The sequence below is a fragment of the Natator depressus genome, chromosome 2 (genome assembly GCF_965152275.1).
Source record: "Natator depressus isolate rNatDep1 chromosome 2, rNatDep2.hap1, whole genome shotgun sequence".
NCBI classification, from domain to species: domain Eukaryota; kingdom Metazoa; phylum Chordata; order Testudines; family Cheloniidae; genus Natator; species Natator depressus.
Window position 1 is genome coordinate 233,882,133 of NC_134235.1, and position 27,415 is coordinate 233,909,547.

Consider the following 27,415-nt stretch of genomic DNA (forward strand, 5'->3'; position numbering starts at 1 on the left):
AAGACTGGCATGAAACACCTAAAGTGTGGAGATTGGGACTGGGTAGGCAAGGAGAGGGACTAGGACAAGGTGTGGGAAAGAAACATGACTGGGACAAGGAGAGGTTACAGGGGATGAGGCAGAAGAATTTGTGCCCACCAGAGCAAACTCCCTTCTAGATCTTGAGTCTCACCATTCTTCTTCTGACAACAAACATCTGTGAAACCCAGTGGCTGATGACCCATGTTGATGACAACAGGATGCCATATAATCGAATTTCTGGTTGCTTTTTAAAAAACTTAGGAAATTACACACACAAAAAACTATGTTAAAACAACATTATTAAGGTTGCATTTTAAGCATTTAAAAGCTGGGAAATGCCAGAATTAAGGTGGCCTGTCCAACCTTAATTCAATCCCCTTGTGCATTATGATAGTCTATAATTACACGATCATATACTATTTTTTTCATAGACCCCTAACTGTAGGATCCCTTGCTTCATTTGATGGTAAATCTGCTGTGAATGAGCCAGGGAATTGCACGAGAAAAGGTAGTCTCAACCCGTGGTTCTGCCAGAATTCCTATGTGATTCTGGACAAAGTCACTTAAACCAGACTTTTCACAGGTTGTCATTAATTGTGCATTCCTCATTTTCTGGGTGCCTGACTTGAGAACCTGGGGTCTGATTTGAAGTGCTGAGCACTCTCAACGCAACTGAGGTCAATGGGAGCTGTGCTTTGCATATATGAAGTGTTATGCAGTGCTAAGTACTCTGAAAAATCAGATTCTAGGTATCTCAAATTGGGTACCCAAAATTAGTGGATATTTTTGACAGTAAAAAGATTTGAGAGTTGGAGAAAATGTCTTACAGGAGACTTAAAGAGCTTAATCTGTTTAGTTTATCAGAAAGAAGACTGAGAGATAACTTGATTACAATGCAGAAGTATCTTCAAGGGGAGAAAATACCAGGCACTAAAGGACCCTTCATTCTAGCACAAGAACCAACAGCTGGAAGATGAAGGAAGTCAAATTCAAATGAGAAATCAGTGGTAGATTCTGCATCTCTTGATGTGTTTAAATCAAGACTGGATGCCTTTTTTGGATGATATGCTTTATACATATAAATTATGTTTTAGCAAAACACAGATGTTACTGGGTTTTATACAGAGATAACTGCATAAAATGAAATGGCGTGTGATATACGGGCTAGAGTAGGGTACAAAATATGTAGGAATGACAGAGTAGGTCTTGGTGGTGGGGGAGTGGCACTGTATGTGAAAGAAAGCATAGAGTCAAACACAGTAAAAATCTTAAATGAATCAAATTGTACCACAGAATCTCTATGGAGAGAAATTCCATGATTGAATAATAAGACTAGAGCAGTAGGAATATACAGCTGACAACTAGGCCCGGATAGTGATGGTGATTTTGAAATGCTCAGAGAGATCAGAGAGGCTAGAAAACTCAATAATAATGGAGGATTTAAACTATGCCCATATTGACTGAGTACCTGTCACATCAGGATGGGATCCAGAGATAAACTTTCTAGACACATTTGTGATAAATTAAGGGGGAGGAGAGGTAGCTCCCTTTTATGGACACCCAGCCAGCCAGTTAACTATAAAATCCCCGTTAGTAGCTGTTCTCTACTTGCTTTACCTGTAAAGCGTTAAAAAGTCCATAGGTAAAAGGAAGGGAGTGGGTACCTGACCAAAAAAGCCAATGGGAAGGCTAAAACTTTTTAAACTTGGGAAAAAACTTTCCCTTTGTCTGTGTTGTTCTCCTCGAGAGCAGGGACAGGGCTGGAGCTATGCTGTAAAAGCTTGTGCCAGGTATGAAAATCATCAGATCATATCTAGAACTACTCATTTAAAATCCCAGATATGTAAGTAGATCAGGAAATGTCTAGGAAGACGCAATTAGGTTTATCTCTTTTATTTCTTTATGCCTTGGGGACTTCTCTGTGCTAATCCCAGGCGTTTTTGTTTTGGTTGTAACCTTTAAGATGGACCTCAAGAAGCTATCTTGATGCTTAATCCCTGTAATTGTTTTAAAACCTAGCAAAAAGCCTAAATTCCAAATATATTTCCTTTCTTTTTGTATTAAATAAAATTTACCTTTTTTTTCAGAATAGGATTGGATTTTTATGTCCTAAGAGGTCTGTGCACATGTTGTTTAAGTAGCTGGTGGCAACAGCTGATTTCCTTTGTTTTCTTTCTCAGTTTGTGTGTGTGTGTGTGCATGTGTGTGTGAGTGTGAGAGAGAGAGCGCGCGCTTGAGGGTACCCCACAAGAAGAAATTCCCAAGTGCGCCTTCCTGGGTTCTAAAAGAGTTTTTTTGCAATTGGGTGGTGGCGGCAATTACCCATCCAAGGTTAGAGAAAAGCTGTAATCTTGGGAGTTTAATACAAGCCTGGAGTGGCCAGTATTAATTTTTAGAATCCTGTGGGCCTCCACCTTCTGCACTCAAAATGCCAGAGTGGGGAATCAGCCTTGACACCATTAATGACTGCTTTTTGGAGCAGCTAATCCTGGAACCCACAAGGAGAGGGGCAATTTTTGATTTAGTCCTAAATCAGCATTTCAGCTGGAGCACAGGATCTGGTCCAAGAGGTGAATATACCTGAACTGCTCGGCAATACTGACCATAATACAATTAAATTTAACATCCTTGTGGGGGTGCAGGGGAAATGCCAAAGAAGCTCACCACAATAGCATTTAAATTCAGAAAGGAGGACTACACAGAAATGAGAAAGTTGTTGCCAAAGGATATCGTGAAGGTCAAAGCCATAACAAGGTTCCGAAATAAATTTGTTAGTCTCTAAGGCCACAAGGACGCCTTGTTGTTTTTGTTGGAAGACAGGATACTAGTCTAGATGGACAATTAGTCTGACCCTGAATGGCCGTTCTTATGTTCTTAGATAATCTAATGGTCCCTTCTCACCTTGAACTCTAGAAAACCTTAATCTCTGTGCCTCAGCTCCCCTTCTCTAAATTGCTGCTAACACCACCTTCTCATCTTGTAGGTGTCAAGAATCAGGGCTTGCAGCAGCGCCAGTCCCTGGGGCAACCAATGAGTGTAGCTAGCCTGTAATAGGCTGCCTGGTTGGCTATACCACCTAACTGGTGGAAAGAATCAGCAGTCCAGCTCTATTAAAATTTATCACATTGCCAGCAGCAATTCAGTGGCTGTGCAAAGCATTTGCTCACAGATGCATTTGCTCCTGTGCCTGCTTGTTCCCAGCCCTGCTCCTTGGCCCCAGCCTTGGCCTTGTCTTACCTCATTCCAGATAACCCAGCTCTGCACCTTGGCTCTGACTTCTGGCCTCTGACTCCAGCTCTGACCCCTGACTCAGACTTCTGACTGTGGCTCTGCATATGGCCTCTGTCCCTGGGCTCCTATTCAGGGCTACCAACTCCTGTCTAACCACTGGACACGACTGTCCATGTCCCAGTCTCTGACAATAGGAATGTTGTGTAAACAAATTCATTAATATTTGTGAAGCACTCATACTAAAGGGATGAAGGCCATAAAAAAGCCCATTTGGAAATTAGTCTGAAGTATGAATAGTCTTCAGTAAATAAGGCATGAGACCACACAAAGAACAATGAGGAAAGCTGCTCAGTAAGTGAGCACCTCCTATTCTGAGCACTGAATGAGGCAGCACTCCTGTGAGGAAAAAAAAATAGTAAAGCATACATCCTGCATATGTATGGAGTGAATTAAGGTTGCTCAGGTAACCTTAGTTCTGGTATTTCCTAACTTCTGAGTTCTTAACTTTGCAACCTTAATAATGTTCTTTTAACATAGGGGTTCTTTTTGTCTGTGTGTATGTAATTCAACATAGGTTTGAAAAATAAACTGAGCACAACATTTAAACTATTGTTATAATACAGGGATAAAGAACAAAGATGTGTCATTAGCACGGAATCTCCAGGGTGCAGAAGTACACATATGTACAGAAAACAGCACACACTTAGGGTCATAGAGGGAACAAGCTTTAAATAATTTGTTAGAATTCTACAAGTCAAAATGAGAGCCCTTTTAGAGTTACACGTTATTTGTGATTTAAGCATCAAGGTGCTCTCCAGGCTGAGGTATTTTTAAGCTGCTCAATATTTTTACCACTGAGAATAGCAAGGACTGCCCCCGGTTTAAATCTTAATGAGATAGCTTTTTTTTTCCCCCATAGGGGAGTGGAGTCATAGTGACTTACAAGGAATGATATGACAGTGGGGAACTTCCTGGATCCCCTAAGTATTCATTTCCATACCTTTCTTCTTAATGGGTAGAACTTTACAAAGAAAATGTATTTTTTATGTAGTAACTAGACTCCATTGAAACATACTTTCAACCTTAACTATTTTTATGGAAATGTTTAGGTTGGGAATAAATTAAATCCATTTTTGGCACAATCGATTTATGGAAGTCACTTTGGAGGGGTAACTCATAGTATCGTCCAGCACCACTTGAGTACTTTGGGCAAGTTTCTCCTATTTCCTGTCCAACCCAGTTCCTTCTCCATGACATACAGCCTCCTTGCACTGCCAAGCAGATCTCAGCATATTACATGAGCCACAAAATTCATGCCCAAGTTAATTTATACATGAAAAGTATAAAAAAGGTGAATTCTCAATTAAGGCCAACCCTGCCTTTCTTGTTATCTTCCTCTTTTGTTAGAAAGTGCCCAATGGATTCTGTTCCCTATTTGCAGTTTCTTTCTCCAGGCAAAGACTCCTTCTGACAATACCAAGTTATCCAGCCCCCAAAATCTCCAGAGCTTTGCTATCAGAGAAAGACTGGCCAAGGACAGAATCTTTTGCCAAAAGTTAACACATCAAGTGTGGATAAACATTCATAAGATCTTTCTGTCATATTGTTATAATCAAAAATAATGAACCCAAGCCATCATTCTGACTGTGTCCCTCAGAGAAACAAAGCCTCGTACTAGATTTTAAATGTCTAAATGCTTTGTATTTGATCTGAAAATTCATATCTGTGTATTGTTCAAACTCAAATCTTTTAAAAATACATTAAGTGCTACATCTTGGGGGACTTATTAATTGCCAACAGTTTGGATGAACATTTTGGGGGTCTGGCATAAAAAAATAAACATTAAAATACTGCACCACATATTGGCAAATCAAAATTTTAAAACAACATATTTTATACATATATAAAATAGGCAAATCAATTAGAGTAAAATTTGGTCATCTTAAAAAAAAAGCCATCTTTGAGTTACTGTATAGAGAAGTCTGGAGTCCCTGACAAGAAAAATTAGTTCCTTCTCTAAAATACCTTTGCTTCTAAGAATGGAGGGATCCATTGCCTGGACATCCTTGCTGGGAGAGTGCTACTCATGTCACAGCAACAGAAAGAACTTGGAATGTACTTTTGGAGTGAGGGGACAGCAGAGTAGATTTCCTCCCCATCCTTACTGGATTACAACAACAGTCCTAAGCCCCATTGAAGATTTCCAAAGCTGAAAATTACATAAACTTAGTAGAAATGCTGCTAACAACATTATAGATAACACTAGTAATAAAAAAGAAAGCTGTAACTTGTACAAACTTAATTTTACCAAAACCATTCTTATGTACAGGGAAAGCGTTCAGACAGAGGATGTTACGTTATGATAAACTATAGAAAAATTAACTTATTTTTCTACTAGAAGTTCAAAAAGTAGAGGGCCTACAGAACCAGGTAAAAGTATCACTGGGAGTTTTAGTAGAGGTTTCTCTTGCCTGGTATCTTGATTATTTACCCAGAAGGCAGAAGCCCAAATCTAGAAATCTGAGGTTGGGTTTTTAAACAACCATTTGCAGTGGATTAAAGAAAAGGTATAAGGCCCCAAATCCTCTCGTATCATTTGGTCATAGACAATTTTGAGATTTAAAAAGAAAGAGTTCCCTTTTGTTGAAGGCTCCCCGCCTCTCACATTCTAAACTATTAATTTCAATCTCTAATGGTTAAAATAATTGAGAAGTTTCAGATGAAATTTAAATGCCTTCAAATCAACTGCTGAAAACCACTTCAAGAGTGCAAGATACAAAATACCTAATTATTAATACCATTGTCATCTGTATCAGCTTGGGAAATCAGTCTGTGTGACCAATAAGATATCAACATGCAGCAGTGGTTCCCAAACTTTAACAGCCCCAAAACCCCTTTCACTAAATTGTGAAATCTTGTGAATGAATATTTCTAGGGACTGAAGTTTAAATTTCTTCCGCACTCCGCAGGGCTCCTGCTACTGGACCCTGTTGACCATCCCGGTCAATTGAGCTCGGGCTGCAGGTCCCGCTGACTGCCGGGGCTCGGGCTGCCAGCTCCAACTGCCCGGCCCCGCTCTCCCTGGGGCTCAGGCTACCAGCCCCGCACGGCGCACTGGGATTCAGGCTGCTGGCTCCTCCACTCACGGGAGGAGGGAGGGCTCGGGCTGCCAGCCCAAACTGCCCGGCCCCGCTTTCCCCGGGGCTCAGGCTGTCTACCCTGCAACTGGGTCCCACCTGCTGCCTCCAATGCCCGGGTTCCTCTAGCCGCCATTAGTGAAATTTTTTTGATGAACCCCCTGTAGCATTCTGCGAACCCCAGTTTGGGTGCCACTGACATACAGCTATTCTGCCCTTATTTTTCATACCACTCTGACAATAAGAGAGCCAGGAGAAAACTAGAAATGTTCAATTCAAATCATGAACTGGAGCTGGTGTCTATCTTCCACATCCAGAAATGCTGATATCATAGGAAAAATATTGGTATTTTCCTGTTTAAAAACAGTGTACCTGAGGGAGAAACTGTTTGGTGGACACATTATCAAAGATATATAGCTCAGCTTCCACATCCCTCTGCCAACCTTAAAGTTAGTTTTACCCTGAGAATATGCTGTTTCAATACATGGGCCCCAACTGTGCAGGAAGGGAATGACTGTGATAGCATTACAATTCAATTTTTTTATCTTGAGTCCTCTTGCTTCTGTTCAGTTGTCACACAATGCAGAAGGTCGTCCCTGGGGACTCGTGAAGTAAAGCTTCAATGGCGAAACTGCTTTGGAGGGACTATCAAAAGTTCTAATTGTTCAGAAGAACTAACTTAATGAATGGAGGTGCAGCACTGGCCACTGAATTCATACAAGCATGGCACCAACATGAATGTGAACCAGACACACTGGAAGATGGCTATTGAGCAGAACCTTTGAAAGGAAAGGTTGAAACTGAATGTTAAAATTTTCTCTTCTGGATGAGTTGTCAGTTGAGATTTCTTAAAATGAGTTCCAAGAGGGATAAGACCCCAACTAGCAGTTCATTCCTTGTGAAGCAGATGTAAAAAAAGAAGGACTATCAAGGTCACATCAACTTGGACAACATTCTGGGAGCAGAAGATATACTGAATAATGTGGTAATTAACAGACAATGCTCCCCCTGAACTGCAGGAAATGATAGTGACCAGGTCTGAGGGATAAATGAAGGTAGAATTCTTGAAAACTGTGGAGCAAGAAAAGGTCAAGTGGCACCATTTCAGGAATAAGTCATGGAATGTTTTCTGTGCTGAATCTTGCTTCCCTTAAAAATAAGCTGAGGATAAAATCTTTTTGTCTTTGTATTGACTAAAAAGACCCCCCAAAATACACACAGATGATACTTCAAGTGTAGTAGGGGGATAAGGTCTCTTAACTCCAAAATATATTTTTAACACAGAAGCGCTGGAATAGACAATAGAATGAAGACAATAGGGAAAATATCTTGACATTTTATGAAGTACATCCTTTTATACAACAGTTAAAATCCTTCTGTCTAAAGTGGAACCAGTTCAGAGGAGAACAGAAAATGTTTAATTTACCAGTTAGGCTTAAAGCCTCCTGCAGCAGCAAATATACATTGTATGGTGTTATTTGAGTTGCTGAAAAAGTATATGTGTTGACTTCCATATTGCAAACCTGGAAAAATGCTTTCTGGTTCCAGATAAACAAGAGAGCTATAAGATTGACTGTTGAGACTTGGCCTGAAAAATGTTGGTAATTTTCCTGTTGTTCTTGTACAGTGGTTGATCACCCCTGATGGAAGGACTAGACTCCAAAACAGACTGCTAAATCTGGTTGATTTGGGGGAGAACCTTTTCTTAGGTTTTTGTAAATGAACTCAGTTCCACTGAACATGGCCTAGGTGATTTAACTTCTGAATGTGGTAACTGCATCTAGGATTTTTATACTTCTCTTTGATCTATTCCCTTCCCCTTTCTTCTTTTATGATGAGCAATTTATTTACAGTAAAAACATATAGTTCTGGCTGAGATTATACAAGACACTGACACCTATAGCCAATCTGGCTGTGACACAAAAGAATAAAGTTCAAAGAAGCTTCACTGTATTCTATATAGGCATGTCATTTTCCTTTCCAAACAAAGACCTTCAGAGCATCTGCGCCATATATTAGAATTAAAATCTCTCTGGAATGATTGTGGTTCTGGTTAAGACAAATCTGAAGTTTTCAGAACATATGAAAGTTCCCACTTTTTGTTGAATGTGAACTTGGCTGGGTCTCTCTGGCACATCTACTGAAGGACCCAGTAGAAAAGAAATCAAACTACAGCATCTCCATGTTTACCTCTTCCTGCATGATTCCACCTATCTGGAAGGTTTGCTGACATTGGTAGACCAGTGGAAGTTGCCAGACCAACAGGCTGTGGCTGCACTTTGAGGAAGATGCATACATACTGTGGTGATAAGTGCTAATTTACCATACAACATATAAGATCTAGCTAAATCTACAGGAACCAGTAGGAATGCAGAGTCAGCAGGCAGCCTTCCAAGCTGCCCTAAGCAGAGAGGTCAAAAATTGTATTTATTTTGAGTACCCAACAGTTTGTGACAGGATATTCTCTCACTCCCAGCACATTGTTTTGGACAGCAGTGAGTCTGAAGCTGATCTCTCTCAGACAAAGCAACTGAACTGTGGTCAGAATACTATGTTGCAGCAGTCCAGCAGGGGGAGTCTGAACTAAAATAAAGCTCCTATTTAAGCTCCCTTTGTTGGTGTGAAATGGGCAGTCCTAGAGCTCAGCAATGAAGTCCAGACCAATGCTCATTAATGAAAAGAATGGGTTTATAATCAATGTGCCATCTCAACTAAGTACAGGAGTGCAAGCGAACGATCCTACAATATGCCAGAAACAACTGAAATTCTAAACTACAAGTCTAGTAACTTTGTAATGCTGTGTTTTTATTGAGAAATACGATCTACCTTGAACAATTTATGACAAATCATACATTACTTTCAAATATTATTTTAATTAATTTATCTCTTTCAAAATGTTTGTTAATATTCGATCTTTGCATATTTGAAACTTTTCCAAATCAATCAAGATATTTTGCATAACTTTGAGTGCATATATGAATATTTTAAAGCATGACAGTCAAACTTACCTATTAAAAGTAAAAGTAATCTATTTTGCATCATTTTTAAATAAACTGGAGTTATAGTGCTGAAGTGGGACATTTTTGTAGTGTTTATGGTTTTTGTGCCAATACACTTAATGTGAAAAACAATGTGCTTTGTTTTATGAAAAGCATTAGTATGTTTATATGGATTTCTATTCTTATTTGTGGTAGATATTTGAAAACAAATAGAGCTGTCTGACCAACACTCAAGAAATCTTTGTCAAACTTTCCTGCTTTCATCATTGCTCAGCTCATCACACAAGCCATCTGCATAAATAAAGATGTAAGCATCTGTTATATGGCAAGTGGTCTCAAGGGCAGATGTTTTTATCCTTGCATTCATGTCACTGGGCTTGGATACATTATTTGAACAGATGTACACAATCTGAAAGTGATGTGTCCCACAGTGAAACATCTCCAACTGCTTTCTCTCAAAGTACATAAATGCTATTTGCACCTGCATTTATACTAATGATATAAAGGCAGTGGGGGTTCTGAGAAAGTGCTATGAAATACATGTACATGGTTAATTGAAATTTGAGAGCTTCAAGCGCCAAATGACTGTACTGACATTGATATACATGGAACTAAATTGTATAAATTATTTTTTTTAACATGAATGAATTGATAAGGCCATGCCCAGCAGGAAACCTGTGATTCCAGTTTACCATTAGAAAGATTTTATTCATGGTATATTATAAAAATAATAGAAAAACATATCATAATACATTCCTGGATCTACCTGACCTGTTTCATGTTGTAAGACCAGTTCACATTAGCCTTGTTTTGAGGACAAGATTTATAAATCACGTTTCCCATCTGAAGATTTGTTAGCCCTCCAACAGGCTGATAATCCACAATGGTAATTTGCATGGCTATTAAGCATTAGAAAAATCTCAGTTTCCAAAGTTAAGGGGACAAATAATACGTTTGCAAGTGAAATTCTGTGTATAATGTAAGATCAAAATATATTATGGTTTAACAATTTACTAGCCTATGATGTTTCAGTAGGGGTTTCAGAATGCTAGATTTAGATTTTTTCCTCGAAAGTTTAAATATTTACCACAAAGACAATTCCTTTGTCACATGAGCAAACTCTCTTTGAAAAGTTCTGTTCATAAAAGAGTGTTTTCCTGACTAGTATATATGTGCCCGGCAGGAATACATATCAAATGACAGTAGTAATACTGGTATTATATAACAAACGTAGGAGCGAGGGGTTTCAGTAGTCAGTCAAGGAACTTGTGCTAACAGTTACGGCTGAGACTTTCTACAGTTGAAAAATAATGGGCACTTTCAATGAGTAGATTTATAGGCTGATAAAACAATAGTATATTGTGTGTGTAATTGACTGAGAGGTTCCACTTCCAATATCATTTGTTTTCTCACCACTTATTCAAAAGAAATATATCTGCTTATCATTGCACATAAATCATTATGAACTGTTAATGTAATCATAGAATTTTCACAGTGCAACAGCGTGTTTAAGAAACAAATCTGATTTTTGACTAAAAAGGACAAAGTGCTTTTGATGGCAAAATACAATATGTCACACCAAGACTAATAAATTTTTAGAATATTACAGTTTCACACTGATGTAACTTTAGTCAGAGTCCTGTCAGCATTTCCACCATAATCCTTCATTTCCGAGTTTTATACCTAGGCTGTTATAATTCACTCTGGGCTGAAACGTGGCACACACCATAAGCCTGGGATGAATTTTTCTTTTAAAAACAATTTTAAAAAATGGTTCTGCAGTTTCTACGTATTAAAAAAATAGCAGCTTCACCAGTTTACGTTTTTTTCCTATTACTCAAAAATGTATTTAATATAAAACACTATATGGATTTGAGCATATTGGTAATCACTTTTTAGTATTTTAAAAAAATATAGCAAAGACTTTTCAGTTTAAGGACCAATAAACAATATCAACAATAAAATATATCTCCAAAGAAATAATGGTTCCATCAGGCCTAGGATGTGCCAACGAAGAGGAATTTACAGGACATATCATAATGGCTTCTTCACAACTTTTACAGCATTGCATAAAATATTCACTCTTTTAAAAATGTCAAAATACAAACATGACAGTAAGAGCTCTAGACTTCCAGTTAAATAAGAAAAATATTTTTTTTAAAATTAGCATGAACAGTACAACGCATATTTAACAAGTCCCTTCTAAATCATTGCAGATTGTTACGGCCTACGACACTTCTCTCAGGTTTTAATACTACTGTTAACAAGAATGAAATTCACAAGTTAAAAACAATCTTTAAATGTTAGTTTTATGACCACATTTACATAGAAAAGGAACTGAAGTTTAAGATGAAAATGCATTCAAAATTCTCAGTATAGTGAAGATTCATTACAGCACATATATATACCTACCAATATTGGGGGAGACAAAATGGACACATTTTTTAACCCTACTAAAATACAAATTGACAAGAAAAGGCTTTTGAAGGGACAAAGTAGAAATACAACAAAATAAATACAGGGACTGTTCCTCCTAAGTGCAACAATAGGCACACACAGTAACACCAAGCATTGATCTCAACATACTTGAATACAAGTTTACATTTTGTTGTTTGTTCTAGTTATGTCTAGTAACTTTAAAACTACTATACTAGTTAATAGTGTGGAGAAGATTCTGTAAATTTTTTCTTTCCAAATTCCACTATAAAAGTTCAAAGAAAAAAATATTCTAATAAGCGTAATAATCTTCAAATAATGTAGAACAAAAGAACATCAGAATTATTTTCATAGTACAGGAAAGTACAGTATTCAGCCTTGTGAACAAGCAGTTATTAGCTTCCATTTTCCATCATAGATAGTGAATGTATATAAAGTACATCTACCAATTCTCTTCAATAACAAAAAAATCCGAACTATTCCAGTTGTAATCATGATTCTAGTACATATGCACAAAATAAAGGTAGAAATAATCTAAATCTGAGCTCATTTTAGTGTAGTTCTACTAATTTTCCACCACATTCCAAATCACAAAACTGTAGTTTCTCATAAACTTGTTTAGAACATATACTGTACCTTCAAAAAGATTTAAAGGGTTCTGCATTGTGCCCTCTGACAGTCACAGTAACTTTCCTTAAGAGGAGAAACAAATACAGGTATTTAAAATTCTTGATGCCATTTCTCAGATTCTTTAAAAAAAAGCATCAGTACAACCCACTCAAATATAAGATTACGAACAGATTTACAAAAAGTCATTTGTTTTTGGGAGGACCACTTGTCTATCTTTCTTAAATTCTTGTTTATAAATGCAAGGGTCAACAGAATTAGCCAAAATGCAGGCTATTTAGTTCTGAATGTAAAAGTCAAGTTATTTTTTCCCCATACCCTTCATCTTACCAAACCTAACTACTTGTACAGGTAGGTAGATACATGAATGAACTTTCACAGGATACCTTTCATCTTGAGAGCTATGAAAGCATTTTGTAAACACTGTGCAAACCAGCTGCCACTTTAAGCACAACTATCTTTAAGGCCAATGAAGCTGACACTGTGTTCCAGAATGTAACAAAAAAGCCTCACTGTGATTTTTCTTGCTAGTAATTTTCCAAAAATTTCAAGGCTTAAGGAATCAAAGCACTACGCATCTACATAAAGAAGTAGCTATACAAAGCAAAATAAATCATCAGTAAATCATACCACAGTATATATTAAGGGCATGACCCAAAGCCCATCGAAGCAAATTGAAAGCATTCCATTTTTTCAGAAAACTTTGGACCAGGCTCTAAAGAACTAATATAATATGATTTATACATTACTTTTAATGCTTATTTTTCTGTTAATATTTTAAATGGAGAGATTGCTATTTTAACTTAATTTGGTGCTTGCAAGAAGTGCCAGAGTAAAAACTCTGGAAGCTGATGTCCTCTGTATAATAGTAACAACAGTGAAAGCTTCCTTACCATTTCCCAGTCGTTATGCCCCAATCTTGACCTGCAGGAGCTACCTCTACAAATGATAGTTCAGTTGTTATGGCCCATTTAGTCACTTACTTCTCTAGTGAGACTTTCAACAAGGGTGCCAAGTGTAGTATTATACTTAACACTTATATAGCATGTAAACACCCGTGTATTAGGCAGAGATACCGTCAAAAATTTCCATAAGCCCACTGAACAGTACTCAAGAGTGTTGACCCCAGTCCTGATTTATGTGTGACTGTCCAAGTTTCTGATGGGACTCTACTGAAAAGTTTTCATAGAATCATAGAATATCAGCGTTGGAAGGGACCTCAGGAGGTCATCTAGTCCAACCCCCTGCTCAAAGCAGGGCCGATCCCCAATTAAATCATCCCAGGCAGGGCTTTGTCAAGCCTGACCTTAAAGACTTCTAAGGAAGGAGATTCCACCACCTCCCTAGGTAACGCATTCCAGTGTTTCACCACCCTCCTAGTGAAAAAGTTTTTCCTAATATCCAACCTAAACCTCCCCCACTGCAACTTGAGACCATTACTCCTCGTTCTGTCATCTGCTACCACTGAGAACAGTCTAGAGCCATCCTCTTTGGAACCCCCTTTCAGGTAGTTGAAAGCAGCTATCAAATCCCCCCTCATTCTTCTCTTCCGTAGACTAAACATCCCCAGTTCCCTCAGCCTCTCCTCATAACTCATGTGTTCTAGTCCCCTAATAATTTTTGGTGCCCTCCGCTGGGCGCTTTCCAATTTTTCCACATCCTTCTTGTAGTGTGGGGCCCAAAACTGGACACAGTACTCCAGATGAGGCCTCACCAATGTCGAATAGAGGGGAAGGATCACGTCCCTCGATCTGCTAGCAATGCCCCTACTTATACAGCCCAAAATGCTGTGAGCCTTCTTGGCAACAAGGGCACATATCCAGCTCATATCCAGCTTCTCGTCCACTGTAACCCCTAGGTCCTTTACTGCAGAACTGCTGCCTAGCCACTCGGTCCCTAGTCTGTAGCGGTGCATTGGATTCTTCCGTCCTAAGTGCAGGACTCTGCACTTGTCCTGGTTGAACCTCATCAGATTTCTTTTGGCCCAATCCTCCAATTTGTCTAGATCCCTCTGTATCCTATCCCTACCCTCCAGCGTATCTACCTCTCCTCCCAGTTTAGTGTCATCTGCAAATTTGCTGAGGATGCAATCCACACCATCCTCCAGATCATTTATGAAGATATTGAACAAAACCGGCCCCAGGACTGACCCTTGGGGCACTCCACTTGATACCGGCTGCCAACTAGACATGGAGCCATTGATCACTACCCGTTGAGCCCGACAATCTAGCCAGCTTTCTATCCACCTTATCATCCATTCATCCAGCCCATACTTCTTTAACTTGCTGGCAAGAATACTGTGGGAGACAGTGTCAAAAGCTTTGCTAAAGCCAAGGAACAACACGTCCACTGCTTTCCCTTCATCCACAGAACCAGTTATCTCGTCATAGAAGAAAATTAGATGAGTCAGGCATGACTTGCCCTTGGTGAATCCATGCTGACTGTTCCTGATCACTTTCCTCCCCTCTAAGTGCTTCAGAATTGATTCCTTGAGGACCTGCTCCATGATTTTTCCAGGGACTGAGGTGAGGCTGACTGGCCTGTAGTTCCCAGGATCCTCCTTCTTCCCTCTTTTAAAGATGGGCACTACATTAGCCTTTTTCCAGTCCTCCGGGACTTTCCCCGATCGCCATGAGTTTTCAAAGATAATGGCCAATGGCTCTGCGATCACATCCGCCAACTCCAACCAACTCACTGTCATACAATGGTGATATTGCATCAGAATGCAAATGTAACTGCATCACAAAAATGCCAACAAGTTATGATGCCATATGTTTATCCTGAAGGATAAACACTTAACAGTGTGGGAATCCTGCTTAGATGCTGGTCACTTTTGGCCATTAACTTCCTATGCCTACAGTAAGTGTAAAAAGCTTTGAATCTCATTATCCTACTCATCCTCTGAGCTATCCAACCCCCCCAGTGACATCAAACTCTGTGGTTATGCATATATTCAGTCTTCAATATTATTTTCAAAGTGTATTTGTATTGGTTAAGTCTTCATACATACAACCGAGTTAGCATTCATGCTCTTAAGGTTTTTAATTTAGTAAAATACAAAGTGGCTCTTAGTCAAATTGTCAGGAGCACTCCTAGCATGGGTAGTCAACGTTGTTGATCTCCTCCTCCTCTGCAACAGATGTTTCCAAGTGCACTTGGTAGACAGTTAGCACGCAAAAGAGAGAAAACAATGGTGTACCCCCAAGGCTCTCTGCTGGCACTGACACTTTTCAATCTATATACTAACAACTTCCCACTTATCCAGTACTGTAAGTTCACGTACGCAGATGACATTTGCTTAAGCATTCAAGCACGGTCATCCCCAGAACTTGAAGACACCCTAAATGCTGACTTGACTAAAATGTCTGAATACTGTAATTGATAGCATTTACAATTAAGTGTAACCAAGACAGTTTTGAGTGTGTTCCATCTTAACACCAGAGCAGTCCAAGAACTGAGTATCTTTCTCAATGGACATCACTTGAAACACAAATCCCACCCAGTCTATCTCCGAATAACCCTAGATAGATCTCTCACATATCTTACCCACCAGAGAAAAACTGAGGCTCAGGTGAGATTGTGCAACAACCTCCCAAGCAAATTTGCCAGCATTTCATGGGCAGCAAATGCTCAAATTCTCTGATCAGTCTCTCCTCTGATGTCGTCTATTATTCTGCAGGAGAATACTGTGCTCCATTTATCACGCATCAAGTTGGCTGACACAGGACTACACTCGTACATGGGACAGATCAGCCCACACCAGTACCATCACTTCCTATGTTAAGCAACATCATTCCTTCACACATTTGTTGTGAGGTTGCTACAGCCAGAATATTGAGAAAATCAGCGCAAACCCGAGCCTACCACTATACACAGATCACTTTGACCACCCAAAAGTGTACCTATTGTGGCTGTGACAGTCTATACCTGGGGGAGCATCCTGGAAACCCCATATTTCTCATTTGTATATAATCATGATCTTACATATAAAGCATGCCTTGTAAGGTATCAGGGGAAAGGTTATGATCTGCTGAAAGTCATTTCTCTATCCATATATGTATATCATTAATGCATATGAAATTATGAGAATTGTGTTATATGGTTGTCATTAAAACATGCTGTAAATTGGGGAATCAACCAGATATTAGCTCCAGAGGGGCAACAGCAAGGAAAGTAACCAACACCCAGGTGGGGTTTCAAACAACCCACCAACAACCATTGTCCAGCAAGGGAGCTACAATTCAATGACTCACCTGCATGAGGCCACACCACAGGAATTGCTCAACCTTGCCTGGAGACTCAGCAATGCCCCCAGATATGCCTGGACTTGTGTTTTCCAAGCACATGGACTGAGGGTATAAAAGAGACAGAGTGGACACATACTGGGCCCTTTTCCTGCTCCCACCTATGCTGCAAGCAATGAAGACACTGAGAAGACGACAAGATTCCAACAGAGGAGATTGGCCCAGGTTTAAGGAACAAACCTGTATATTTAGGACTACAATATCCAGTGGGGTGAGAAAACCACTTAATCTAGATGTTGCCCAGTCTAATAGGGTTGAGTATTTAGACTGCGTGCTTATATTTCATTTCTTTTGATACCTAACTCTGACTTTTTGCCTATCACTTAATATCACTTAAAATCTACTTTTATAGTCCATAAATTTGTTTAATTGTTTATCTTTACCAGTGAGTTTGTGTGAAGTATGGGGCAAATCTGCTCAGGATTTGCAAAGGCTGGTGTATGTCCACTTTCCATTGTTGAAGCGGTGAACCAATTAATAAATTTGCACTGCCCATCTTGAGCCGTGCAAGACAGTATATTCCTGAGGTACAGTGCTGGGAGGGATTTGGCTCTGGTGCCTTTCTCTGTGAGATTCATGAGTGGCTCTGGAAGCATGCATGCAATATAGCTGGGTATGGGGCTCCACATGCTGTTGTGCTGAGCGATCACAGCTCCTGGAGGGGCTTGCTGCTGGTCACTGTCAGGAAATTGTGAGACACAGCCCAGGCTGGAGATAGTTAAGGGGGCACAGTGGTCCCACTGTTCCAGGCTGCACTCCGGGGGGATCCCATCACAGTAGCCCACTTGCCCTGCCCAGATTTCTCTGCAACGTCGAAGTGGTGTGAAGAATGGTCTGCAGCTGACATCAGAAACCAGTCTCTTATAACTGATTCAACCATGCATGCACCCAGCTTTGATTTGCCACACATCTCATGGACCCTTCTGAACTGATTTTTAAGCTGCTTGGGGTCAATGTGCAACTAGCCTTCACACCTGAGGCCAACGAGAGGATTGCACATGCAGCTGTGGCCAAAAACAGACAATGTCACACATTACTGACAACTGCCCTCTGACCACATTTGATGGTGGTAGGATCAGCACTTTGCTGATGAGGCTTGCAAATGGGCTTGGCAAACTCTGCATCTGACAAGAATGGCTTTGCCTAAGAGCCATAGAGGAGATACCTCAGAAGTACAAGGAAAGAGGTTTCTTCTCCCAATATTTCTGTATCCTGAAGAAGAAGGGTGGTTTTTGTCTTATCCTAAACATGAGGAGACTGAGCAAATACTGTCTCATGTTCAGGATGGTAATGCTTGCCTCTATCATTCCATGTCTGCAGGCTCAAGACTTGTTCATGATTCTCAACTTCCAGGACACATACTTCCATATCACCATCCAGCTGGTCCACAAGAGGTACCTGAGATTCACCGTGGGACCAATCACTATCAGTATTGCCTGATGGTAACCTGTTAGTTACATTATAGTTAAGGATATGATTCTGTTATGGAGGCCACAAATTCCATAACTTTCTGGGACCCCTGGGATTTCTTCTGGGGCAGGGCTGGAGCAGCTGTCAGCCCCAGGGCCACTAGAGCAACGGCTGGGTTTGGCTCAGAATCCCTGGGCTTGGAGCAGCTGGTGGTGGTCAACGTAGGTGCTGCCAGAACAGCGGCTGGTGGCCAGCCCCAGGGCTGCTGGAGCAGTGGTCAATGACCCGTTGAGCAGTGGCTGCAGTTGGGTCAGCCTCCCTGGGGCTACCAGAGCAGCAGCGGTCAGCCCGTGCCACAGGAGCAGCAGCGAGACTGGAGCAGCTCCAAGCCCCTGGCAGCGCTCTGACTATTTGCCCTTTCCCTCCCTCCCGGTATTTTTAGTAAAAGCCAGAGATAGGTCAGGGGTGTTCATTAATTTTTGTTTATTGCTCGCGACTTGTCCCTGACTTTTACTAAAAATACCCATGACAGAATCTTAACCTTAGTTATAGTAAAGGCATGTATTCAATATGTACATTGGGTAAGTGTAGAAAAAGTATTTGGTTTGCAAGAGTTTTCTAGCCTCTAAACGGTTAGAACTCTGCCACATAATATTCTTTTCAGTGCTAACCGATAATCTACAGTTAAATTCCAATTAAGCTTAGTTTCATTAGGATCACGTTTTAATTACTTCTAGAAGACTGACAGCGAATGTTTATTGGGTCAAACCACAACCTTCTACCACTGAAAAAGCGATCGTGTTTCAGAGATTCAAGTGCCAGAGGGGACCATTGTGATCATTGAGTCTGACCTCCTGTGTAACCCAGGCCATAGAACAGGGGTTGGCAAACTTTTTGGGTATGGAAATTGTATGGCGGGCCATGACTGCTCATGGAGTGTGGGGATGAGGGCTCCAGCTGGGGGTACAGGCTCTAGGGATGAGGGAGTGGTGGTGCAGGAGGGTGCTCCAGGCTGGGGTGCAGGCTCTGGGCAGAGCTTACCTCAAGCAGTTCCCAGAAGCTGCAGCATGTCACCCCTCCGGCTCCTATGTGGAGGTGCAGCCAGGCGGCTCTGCGCACTGCCTTGTCCGCAGGTGCTGCCCCTGCAGCTCCCATTGGCTGCAGTTCCCGGACAATAGGCGCTGCAGTGGCGGCACTTGGGGTGGGGGCAACATGCGGAGCCCCTTGGCTGCCCCTACTTGTAGGAGCCAGGGGGTGGCGGGGTGTGATGGGACACACATGCCACTGCTTCTGGGAGCCGCGCGGAGCAGGGCAAGCCCCTGACCCTGCTCCCCGGTGGGAGCTCAAGGGCTGGATGCAGTCCATGGGCCATAGTTTGCCCACCGCTTCCATAGAACTTCCCCAAAATAACTCCTAGCATAACTTTTAGAAAAATATCCAATCTTGACTTAAAAATGGTTAGTGATGGTCAATGCACTGTGACTCTTTGTAAATTGTTCCAATGGTTAATTACCCTTACTGTCAAAAAATTATACCTTATTTTCTATCTGAATTTATCTAGCTTCAACTTCCAGACAGACATTCGATCAGGTTATACCTTTCTCTGTTAAACTGAAGAGTCCATTATTAAATATTGTTCCGCATGTAGGTACATATAGAATGTAATTAAGTCACCCCTTAACCTTCTTTTTCTTAAGCTAAATAGACTGAACTCTTTTAGTCTATCACTATAGATAGTGTTATTCTACTCTTATAATCATTCTTGTGGCTCTTCTCTGAACCCTCTCTCCAATTTATCAACATCTTTATTGAAGCAGAGTTCTGTCCATTTAGAGGTTAAAGAGCTCTTGCAAACCAAGTATTGCCCTACAATGAGAGAAAGAGATTTGAGAATTTTTAATCTACCCCATTGAAAGCACCACCAGGGTGCAAAGAGCTGTTCAGTATCAAAATGTTTCATAAAAATACTTGGATTGATTTGAAATATTTAGGGACAGATACTGAGACACTTACTCAGTGTAAGTCTTGAATACATGCCTTTACTATAATGTAACCAATAGGTAATTTTTTAGAGGCTTTGGCACAAAAAGCTGTAAGTACTTTATAAGATTAAAACTACAAAATTTTTCATTCTTGATATATTCTAAGAGTTATTGTAATGCTTAGTCTTTTTTATTCTGTGTTTTGCTTTACCATTATTATTCACTGATAATGCACTTTGTATTTTACTAAATTAAGAGCATGAATGTTAACTCAGTTGTATGTATGAAGAGACTTAACCAATACAAATTACACTTTAAGTCTCTCACACTAATGGATTTTCTCTAGTCCTCAAAATATTTTTGTGGCTCTTTTCTGCATCTCCAATTTTTCAACATCTTTTCTTAACATGTGGAAACTAGCACTGGACTCACTAGTCCAATATCAGTCTCACCAATGCCATGTACACAGGTAAAATCACTTCCCTACTCCTACTGACTACTCTCCTGTTTATATATCCAAGGCTCACATTAGCCGTTTTTGCCACAGTATTGCACTGTTAGCTCATGTTGTTTGCCCACAATGACCCCTAAATCCTTTTCAGAGTTGCTGCTTTCCAGGATGTAGATATAACCTGCATTGCCTGTCCCTAGATGTATAATTTTGCATCTGGCCAAATTAAAACACATTTTCTTTGAATGGACTCATTTCACCAAACATTCCATGGTTCCTTGTATGGCTGCCATGTCCTCTTCATTTAATTGCATCATACATAAATTTTATCAGCAGTGATCTTACATTTACTTCCAGCTCATGGATGAAAAAGTTGAATAGCATCAGGCCTGGTACCAGTTCCTGTGGAGCCACACTAGAAACACACTACTAGATGATGATTTCCCACTGACTACTTTTTGAAATCTTTTAGTTAGCCAATTCCTAGTGCATTTAACATGTGCTCTCATTAATATTGTATATTGTGCTAACTTCTTAATAAAACTATCATGTGGTAGTAAGTCAAATGCCCTACAAAAGTCTAAGTATATCACCTACATACAGTTACCTTTATCAACCAAACTTGTAGTCTCAAAGAATTAAAATAGGTTTGTTTCACAAGGCCTATTTTCCATTAAGCCATCTTGACTGGCATTGATTATGCTCGTATCCTCTAATTCTTTGTCAACTGAATCTTGTATCAGCTTTTTCCATTATCTTGTCCAGGACTGATGTCAAGCCAGGTCATCTCACTTGCCCTTTCTGAATATTGGCACATTAGCACTCTTCCAGTCTACTATACTTTATCCAGTATTCCAAGATTTATTAAAAATGTACATCAGCAGGCCAGAGATCTCACCAGCCAACTCTTTGAGGACTCTTGGGAGCAAGTTATCTGGGCTTGCTGACATAAAAATGTTTATCCCTAGTAGATTTTGTCCAACATCCTCCTCAGTTACTTATGGACTAGAAAGTATTTCTTCATCCTCATATTAGTCCACCATTCTGCTTCTCTTCAAACACAGAACAGAAATATTTATTGGACATTTTTCTGCATCATTAAGTTTTATCACCACCATGTAATAAAGGGCAATACCATTGCTGAAGTTTTTAAAATTTGATACAGTCTTGATTCTATTTTCCTCATCTTTAAAAAAATAACATTAAATAAAAAGACTCAAGATCTGGGCCTCAAGGACTAAGGATGGCTCCACTGTAAGCTTATTATTGACTGGTTACAGAAAGAAAGAAGAAATCTATCATTAATAGTTCAACTAAACTGGAGTCACAGCAATCTCTGAAAAGACTCTACTAGAAGAAAAATGTACATCAGTGTCACAGAACATGTTCCATCAATGTGTGTTGCTTTGTAGTTTCCACAAAAATGAAAAGACAAATTGATTTCATAACTGAAAAAGAAACTAGATTAAACAAACTGAAAAAGTCCTAAACTACCATAAATTAGTCTTTAAGAGGAAGTAGTCCCAAGGAGTAGAGTGTATTTCAAAGATAATTTAATGAAAAAAAATACCAGCAACTCCTTTTCCAAGTATGAAATGGGTGTCTTGACAGACTCCCTAACATCTGAATATCAGGTGAACCCAATTAACCTAATTTTTTCTTGTCCATACTAAGTGGTTACTTTAGTTGTTACACTATTCCAAAAAATCCTTTAGGGTACTACACAGAAAACCATAAACAGGCTGTAAAGGTTATGACATTAATTTTGCTGTCATTCTCATGCCTTAAGTAGGCATCAAAACTCAAAACCTTGTCCTTTGGGAAGGAAGAAGAATCTGAAACTAATTATGGTACTTATTACCATAATATTATTAAATTAAGCCACTATGACCCTAACTGAATTTATTCTTGGCGCCTTTTGTTAAAAGAACAAAGCTTCTCAAATAAGATGGCTGTACCTTCTAACACAGAGAACATCAGTTCAGACTCCTGAAAGGAAGTAGTTAATCAAACCTTGCAATTTCATTCAGATTAAGCTTAATTATCAAACCATTTAAAACCAGGCATATAAAGAAATATTACGAACTAATGTATTTATTACATAATTTCACTTCAGAAGTACAAAATTCAAATGAAAAGGGAAATTTAAGACTGAGTGCAGTTTAGAAAATGGTTCATATTAACTACAGTCAATGAGGTGTTCATTAATACTTTAAGAAGTAATTTCAGTCATTTTATTTTTCTTAATTGTTTTCTTTCAAGTATTGTGTCATCTCATAGGTTAGGATTTTATGTAATAGTTGGAACTATTATCGCAAATCCGTTTGCACTGATTATTGGCTTGGGGAAAAAAGGTAGCCTTATTTGTGCCAAGCTTACACCTCTCTATGGACCCAATTATTTTAACATTTTGCAAAGATTGAGACTGAAGTCAACAGACAACATATGCGTGAAGTAAATACTTTTTCTGGCATTAATTTATTAAAATACAATAGTGAAGATTAAACTATCGTTGCTGCTCAAAGGATGATCAAGTCTGCAGTAAATTTACGGATTAATAATTCTGCAAGCTCATGTCTTTTCAATCTTTCATTACTGGTGTGTTGAGACTTCAAAATAATATTAACTCTCCCTCAGATGTTCCATAGGAGAAGCAGATCAATTCGAAGTATCAGCCAGTGAGCAGGGACTAATCCAATCAACAGTTACTGTAATAATTATCACTAGCTAATAATGAAATTAAGTATGTCTTAGCTTAATAGCATCACTTCACCATTACACAGAATTTTGTAATGATGCTTTTAAAAAAAATTGCCCTTTATTACTGTTATGAAAAAACAGAGGCTTTTGCCTAAGTATCCCCAAACTATAGTTTCAGTTTCAGACTCTATAATAGGGTGTATTAGTCACTTCAATCTATATTATGTAAAGATATTGAGCAAACTTCTGATATCAGTTAACAACTATGAGCTGCACCTGAAATCAATGACTGGAACTGCTGCTTGTACTTTACTCTTCTTGTGTCCACTCATTCTTGGCAACTGTCCCATATTATGATGCATATCTGGACACAGATGAATTGATAATTATGGATCTTATCCTGAAAGCTTTTTAAAAATATTTGATTAAATATGTTTCTCAAAACTGATTTTTGTAACGTCTAGAAGTGAGTAAAAAAAAGAGCATTTTGGGGGGGAGGAAGAGAGAGGCTTACACAAGTGAAAAAAGATACAGCAGGCAACAGTTTCATAATCTCCTTTTCTGTATTTTGTTCATAAAGAAGCTGAAAAAAACCTTTCAGCTGAAAAAGTGACTTGTGCATATGTGCATGAAGAAAGGGATCCATAATAAAATTCCCTATCAGGCAAGGCCCATAGTTTTTAATACCCACTTAAAGCACACCAAAGCAACTGCATTCTCATCAAATATGCAGATCTTGAAACAATAGGCTATAACAAAACTGAAGGTTGATTTTTTTTAATTTCTCATATCAAATTACAGTATTTTAATCAGCAACAACAGAAGACACTTCATCTAGTTTCCCTATTGCAGTAACCTAACAATGCAGAAAACTTCAAGTTAGGTTGAACAGATTTTTTTAAATGTAATTTTGCCATTTGCTGGAAAGTTATCAGAAAAGTATTTCACAAGAAGTTACTCCTTTTGTGCAGTAACGACGGTTCTTCAAGATGTGTCCCCCTGTGGGTGCTCCACTGTAGGTGTGTCTGCATCCCTGCACTGCTGATTGGAGAACTTTGCTAGCAGTGTGTGCTAGGCCTGCACATGCGCTGTCTCTCCTTGTGCTGTGCCACGAGGCTAGGCAGCGCGCACGAGCTAGCCCCCCACTGTTCCTTCTCTCCCACAGAATCATAGACAAGAACTCTGAAGTAGAGGGGAGAAAGGAGGGTTGTGAAGCACCCACAGGGACGCACATCTCGAAGAACCATCATTACTGCACAAGATGAATAACTTCGAGTAGTGTCCCTATCGATGCTCCACTGTAGGTGACTTTTGAGCAGTATCCCTTCTGCAGGGCTGGGACTTCGGAGTCTGGTCAGTCACAGATGATAGCACTATGGAGCCTAAGATAGCATCAGAGGCAGAGTCCCCAGTGATTGTATACTGTCCTGTGAAAAGGAGGACTGACACCCATGTCGCCGCTTTACAGATCTCTGAGATAGGGACATTCTTGAAGAAGGTAGTGGAAGAAGAGACTGACCTTGTGGAGCATGTACAAAGAGAGTCTGGAGGGTCATGTTGTGAACTTGATAATTCCGTCTGATGGAATTCAAGATCCACTTAGAGAGCCTTTGAGCTGATATTGCTGAGCCCTTGGATCTTTCCATAATGGAGAGAAAAGGTCTAGGGAGCTTTCTGAAGGCCTCTGTCTTGTCCAGGTAGAAGGCAAGGGTTCTTTTGACATCTAGGGTATGTAATATAACCTCCCTGTTGTCTTAGTGAGACTTGGGTAGAAGACTGGAAGGTGAATCGATTGATTCATGTGAAATGGAGAGGTTATCTTAGGGATGAATTTTGTATGCGGCCTGAGAGTAACCTTGTCTAGAAAAAATACCGTGTGTGTTTGGGGAGGGGGAGATGCGCCATCAGAGCTGCTCTCTCTCTCTCCAATTCTCCTGGTTGAGGTAATTGCTGTCAGGATGTGCATCAACAATCAAGTGGTCATGGGTTGAAAGGGAGGTCTAATCAGTCCTTTCAGTACCAGATTTAGGTCCCATGTGGGGGCAGGAATTCGAGGTTGAGGAAAGAGATTTACTGTACCCTTGGGGAACCTTTTAGTAGTTGGGTGTGACCGCACTGAGTATCTTTCTACAGGTTGATGTAAAGCTGTTATAGCTGCTAGGTGAATCCAAAGAGAGCTTAGAGATTGTCCCAACTGTTTTAGGGTCAAAGCATAGTCTAGGATATGCAGAAGAGACATGGAAGTTGGGGAGACTCATTGGGACATGCACCAAATCTGAAACCTGGACCATTTCTGCAGGTAAGTACACTGTGTCGAGGACTTCCTACTGTGTAATATTACCTCTTATGCCTCCCTTGAACAGGAGCTTTCTAGGTGTTGGAATCAAGCAGGAGCCATGCCTTGAGGCACAGACTCCCCAAGTTTGGATGTAGTGTACGTCCTCCGTTCTGTGAGAGGAGGTGCAGGATGGCTGGGAGAGGGAACAGCAGGCATGTTGGGAGCTGTGCCAGGTAAGGGTACCAAGTCTGTCTCCGCTAAGTAGGAGCAATCAAAATGACGTGAGCTCTGTCCCTTTTTATTTTCAGTAGGGCCTTGAACAGTAGGGGAAAAAGATGAAAGGTGTAGTGAAGGTCCTTTTCCCAGAGGACGAGGAAAACATCACCCAAAGAACATTGTCCGATCCCCACTTTGGAGCAGTAATGTGGACATTTCTTGTTTAGGTGAGTTGCAAAAACGTCTGTGGACTGTTGGGTGTACTTTCCACTCGTGGTTGTGTGGGAATTTGTGACTGAGACTGTCCATTATCGAGTTTTGCGTGTCCAGGAGGTAAACTGCAAACAGCGTAACATTGTGGGAGATCCCCAGTTCCATGGCCTCATCTCTTCTGCACATAAGGAGGGCGACCTGGCTCACCCCTACCGATTGATGTAGTACATATAGGCTATATTGTCTGTTTGGATCGTTGTGTGTGATCCTGTGATCAGCGGGAGGAAATGGGCACAGGTGTTCCTGACCACTCTTAACTTGAGGAGACTGATGTGAAGGGATATCTCCGCGGGGAAGCATTTGCCTTGTGTTGTGAGGCCATTTACATGCATGCCCCACCTTATGAGCAATGAACGGTGTTGTTTGTGAGAAGAGGACTCCTTTGCAAACATTCCAGCCAACAGACTAAGTAGTTTTTGATCCTGGTGGGTGCTGACTGGGATTTGTCTAGCCTGTCCTTGTTTCATCTGTAAACCGAGCTGAACCACAGTTGGAGGTACTGCATGTGAAGCCTGACATGTGGTATTACTGCTCTGCCCGCTGTCATATGCCACAAGAGTCGGAGGCAAAGCCTGGCTGATATTTGTGGGCTAGTCTGAATGGTGTCTATGAGAGTGATTAAGGATAGGAATCTGTATTGAGATAAGGCAGCTTTGGCCTGTAATGAACCAAAGTCGGCCCCTATGAATTCCGGGCATTGCACTGGAGTGAGTTGACTTCTAGGTGTCGATCTGTAGATCCAGTTCCATAAACAAGTATATGGTGAGCCTCTTGGAGAGGCTGAGGAGGCAATCATCCAGGTAAGGGTAGATCATTATCCCTTGAGAATATAAATGAGCGGCCACCACTGAGAGAACCTTGGAAAATACTTTTTGGGCTGATGATAACCCAAAGGGGAGCACTCCGTATTGGTAGTGGTTGTGTCCTAGAGTGAATCTGAGAAATTGTCTGTGAGCCAGTAAGACTGAGATATGAAAACAGGTGTCCTGGAGATCAAGAGCCAAAAACCAGTCTCCCTGTTCTAATGTTGGAATGATCGTTGATAAGGTGACTATCTTGAATTTTTGAGGCTTGAGAAACTTGTTGAGAGATCTGAGATCTAGGATGGGTCCCCAACCTCCCTTCTGGTTAGGTATTAGGAAATAACTAATGTAGAACTCTTTGCCTGGTAGATGTTTAGGTACTGGTTCTATGGCTCCTAACTGGAGAATTTCTAGTCATAGTAAACTCTTGTGAGAAAGATCCCTGAAGAGGGATGGGGAAGGGTGTTGTGGAGGAGGTAGGGAAGTAAAATGGATGGAGTACCCGGTTCAAATGATCTTTAGGAACCATCAGTCCGATGTTGTGTGT

General features: G+C 40.3%; 1 protein-coding gene across 5 annotated transcripts in view; it reads right to left on the bottom strand.

Annotated features, from left to right (window-relative positions):
• ZNF438 (zinc finger protein 438) overlaps positions 1–27,415 on the bottom strand; it is a 100,114-nt gene that overhangs the window by 16,549 nt on the left and 56,150 nt on the right. The window contains exon 5 of one of the 5 annotated variants that reach the window (XM_074946172.1): positions 12,461–12,517. The exons of the other annotated variants lie outside the window; for them this stretch is intronic. Coding sequence (XP_074802273.1) covers positions 12,461–12,488 — 28 coding nt within the window. The 5' untranslated portion in view covers positions 12,489–12,517. The remainder of the gene's footprint in view (positions 1–12,460; positions 12,518–27,415) is intronic. 5 annotated transcript variants of the gene reach the window in all.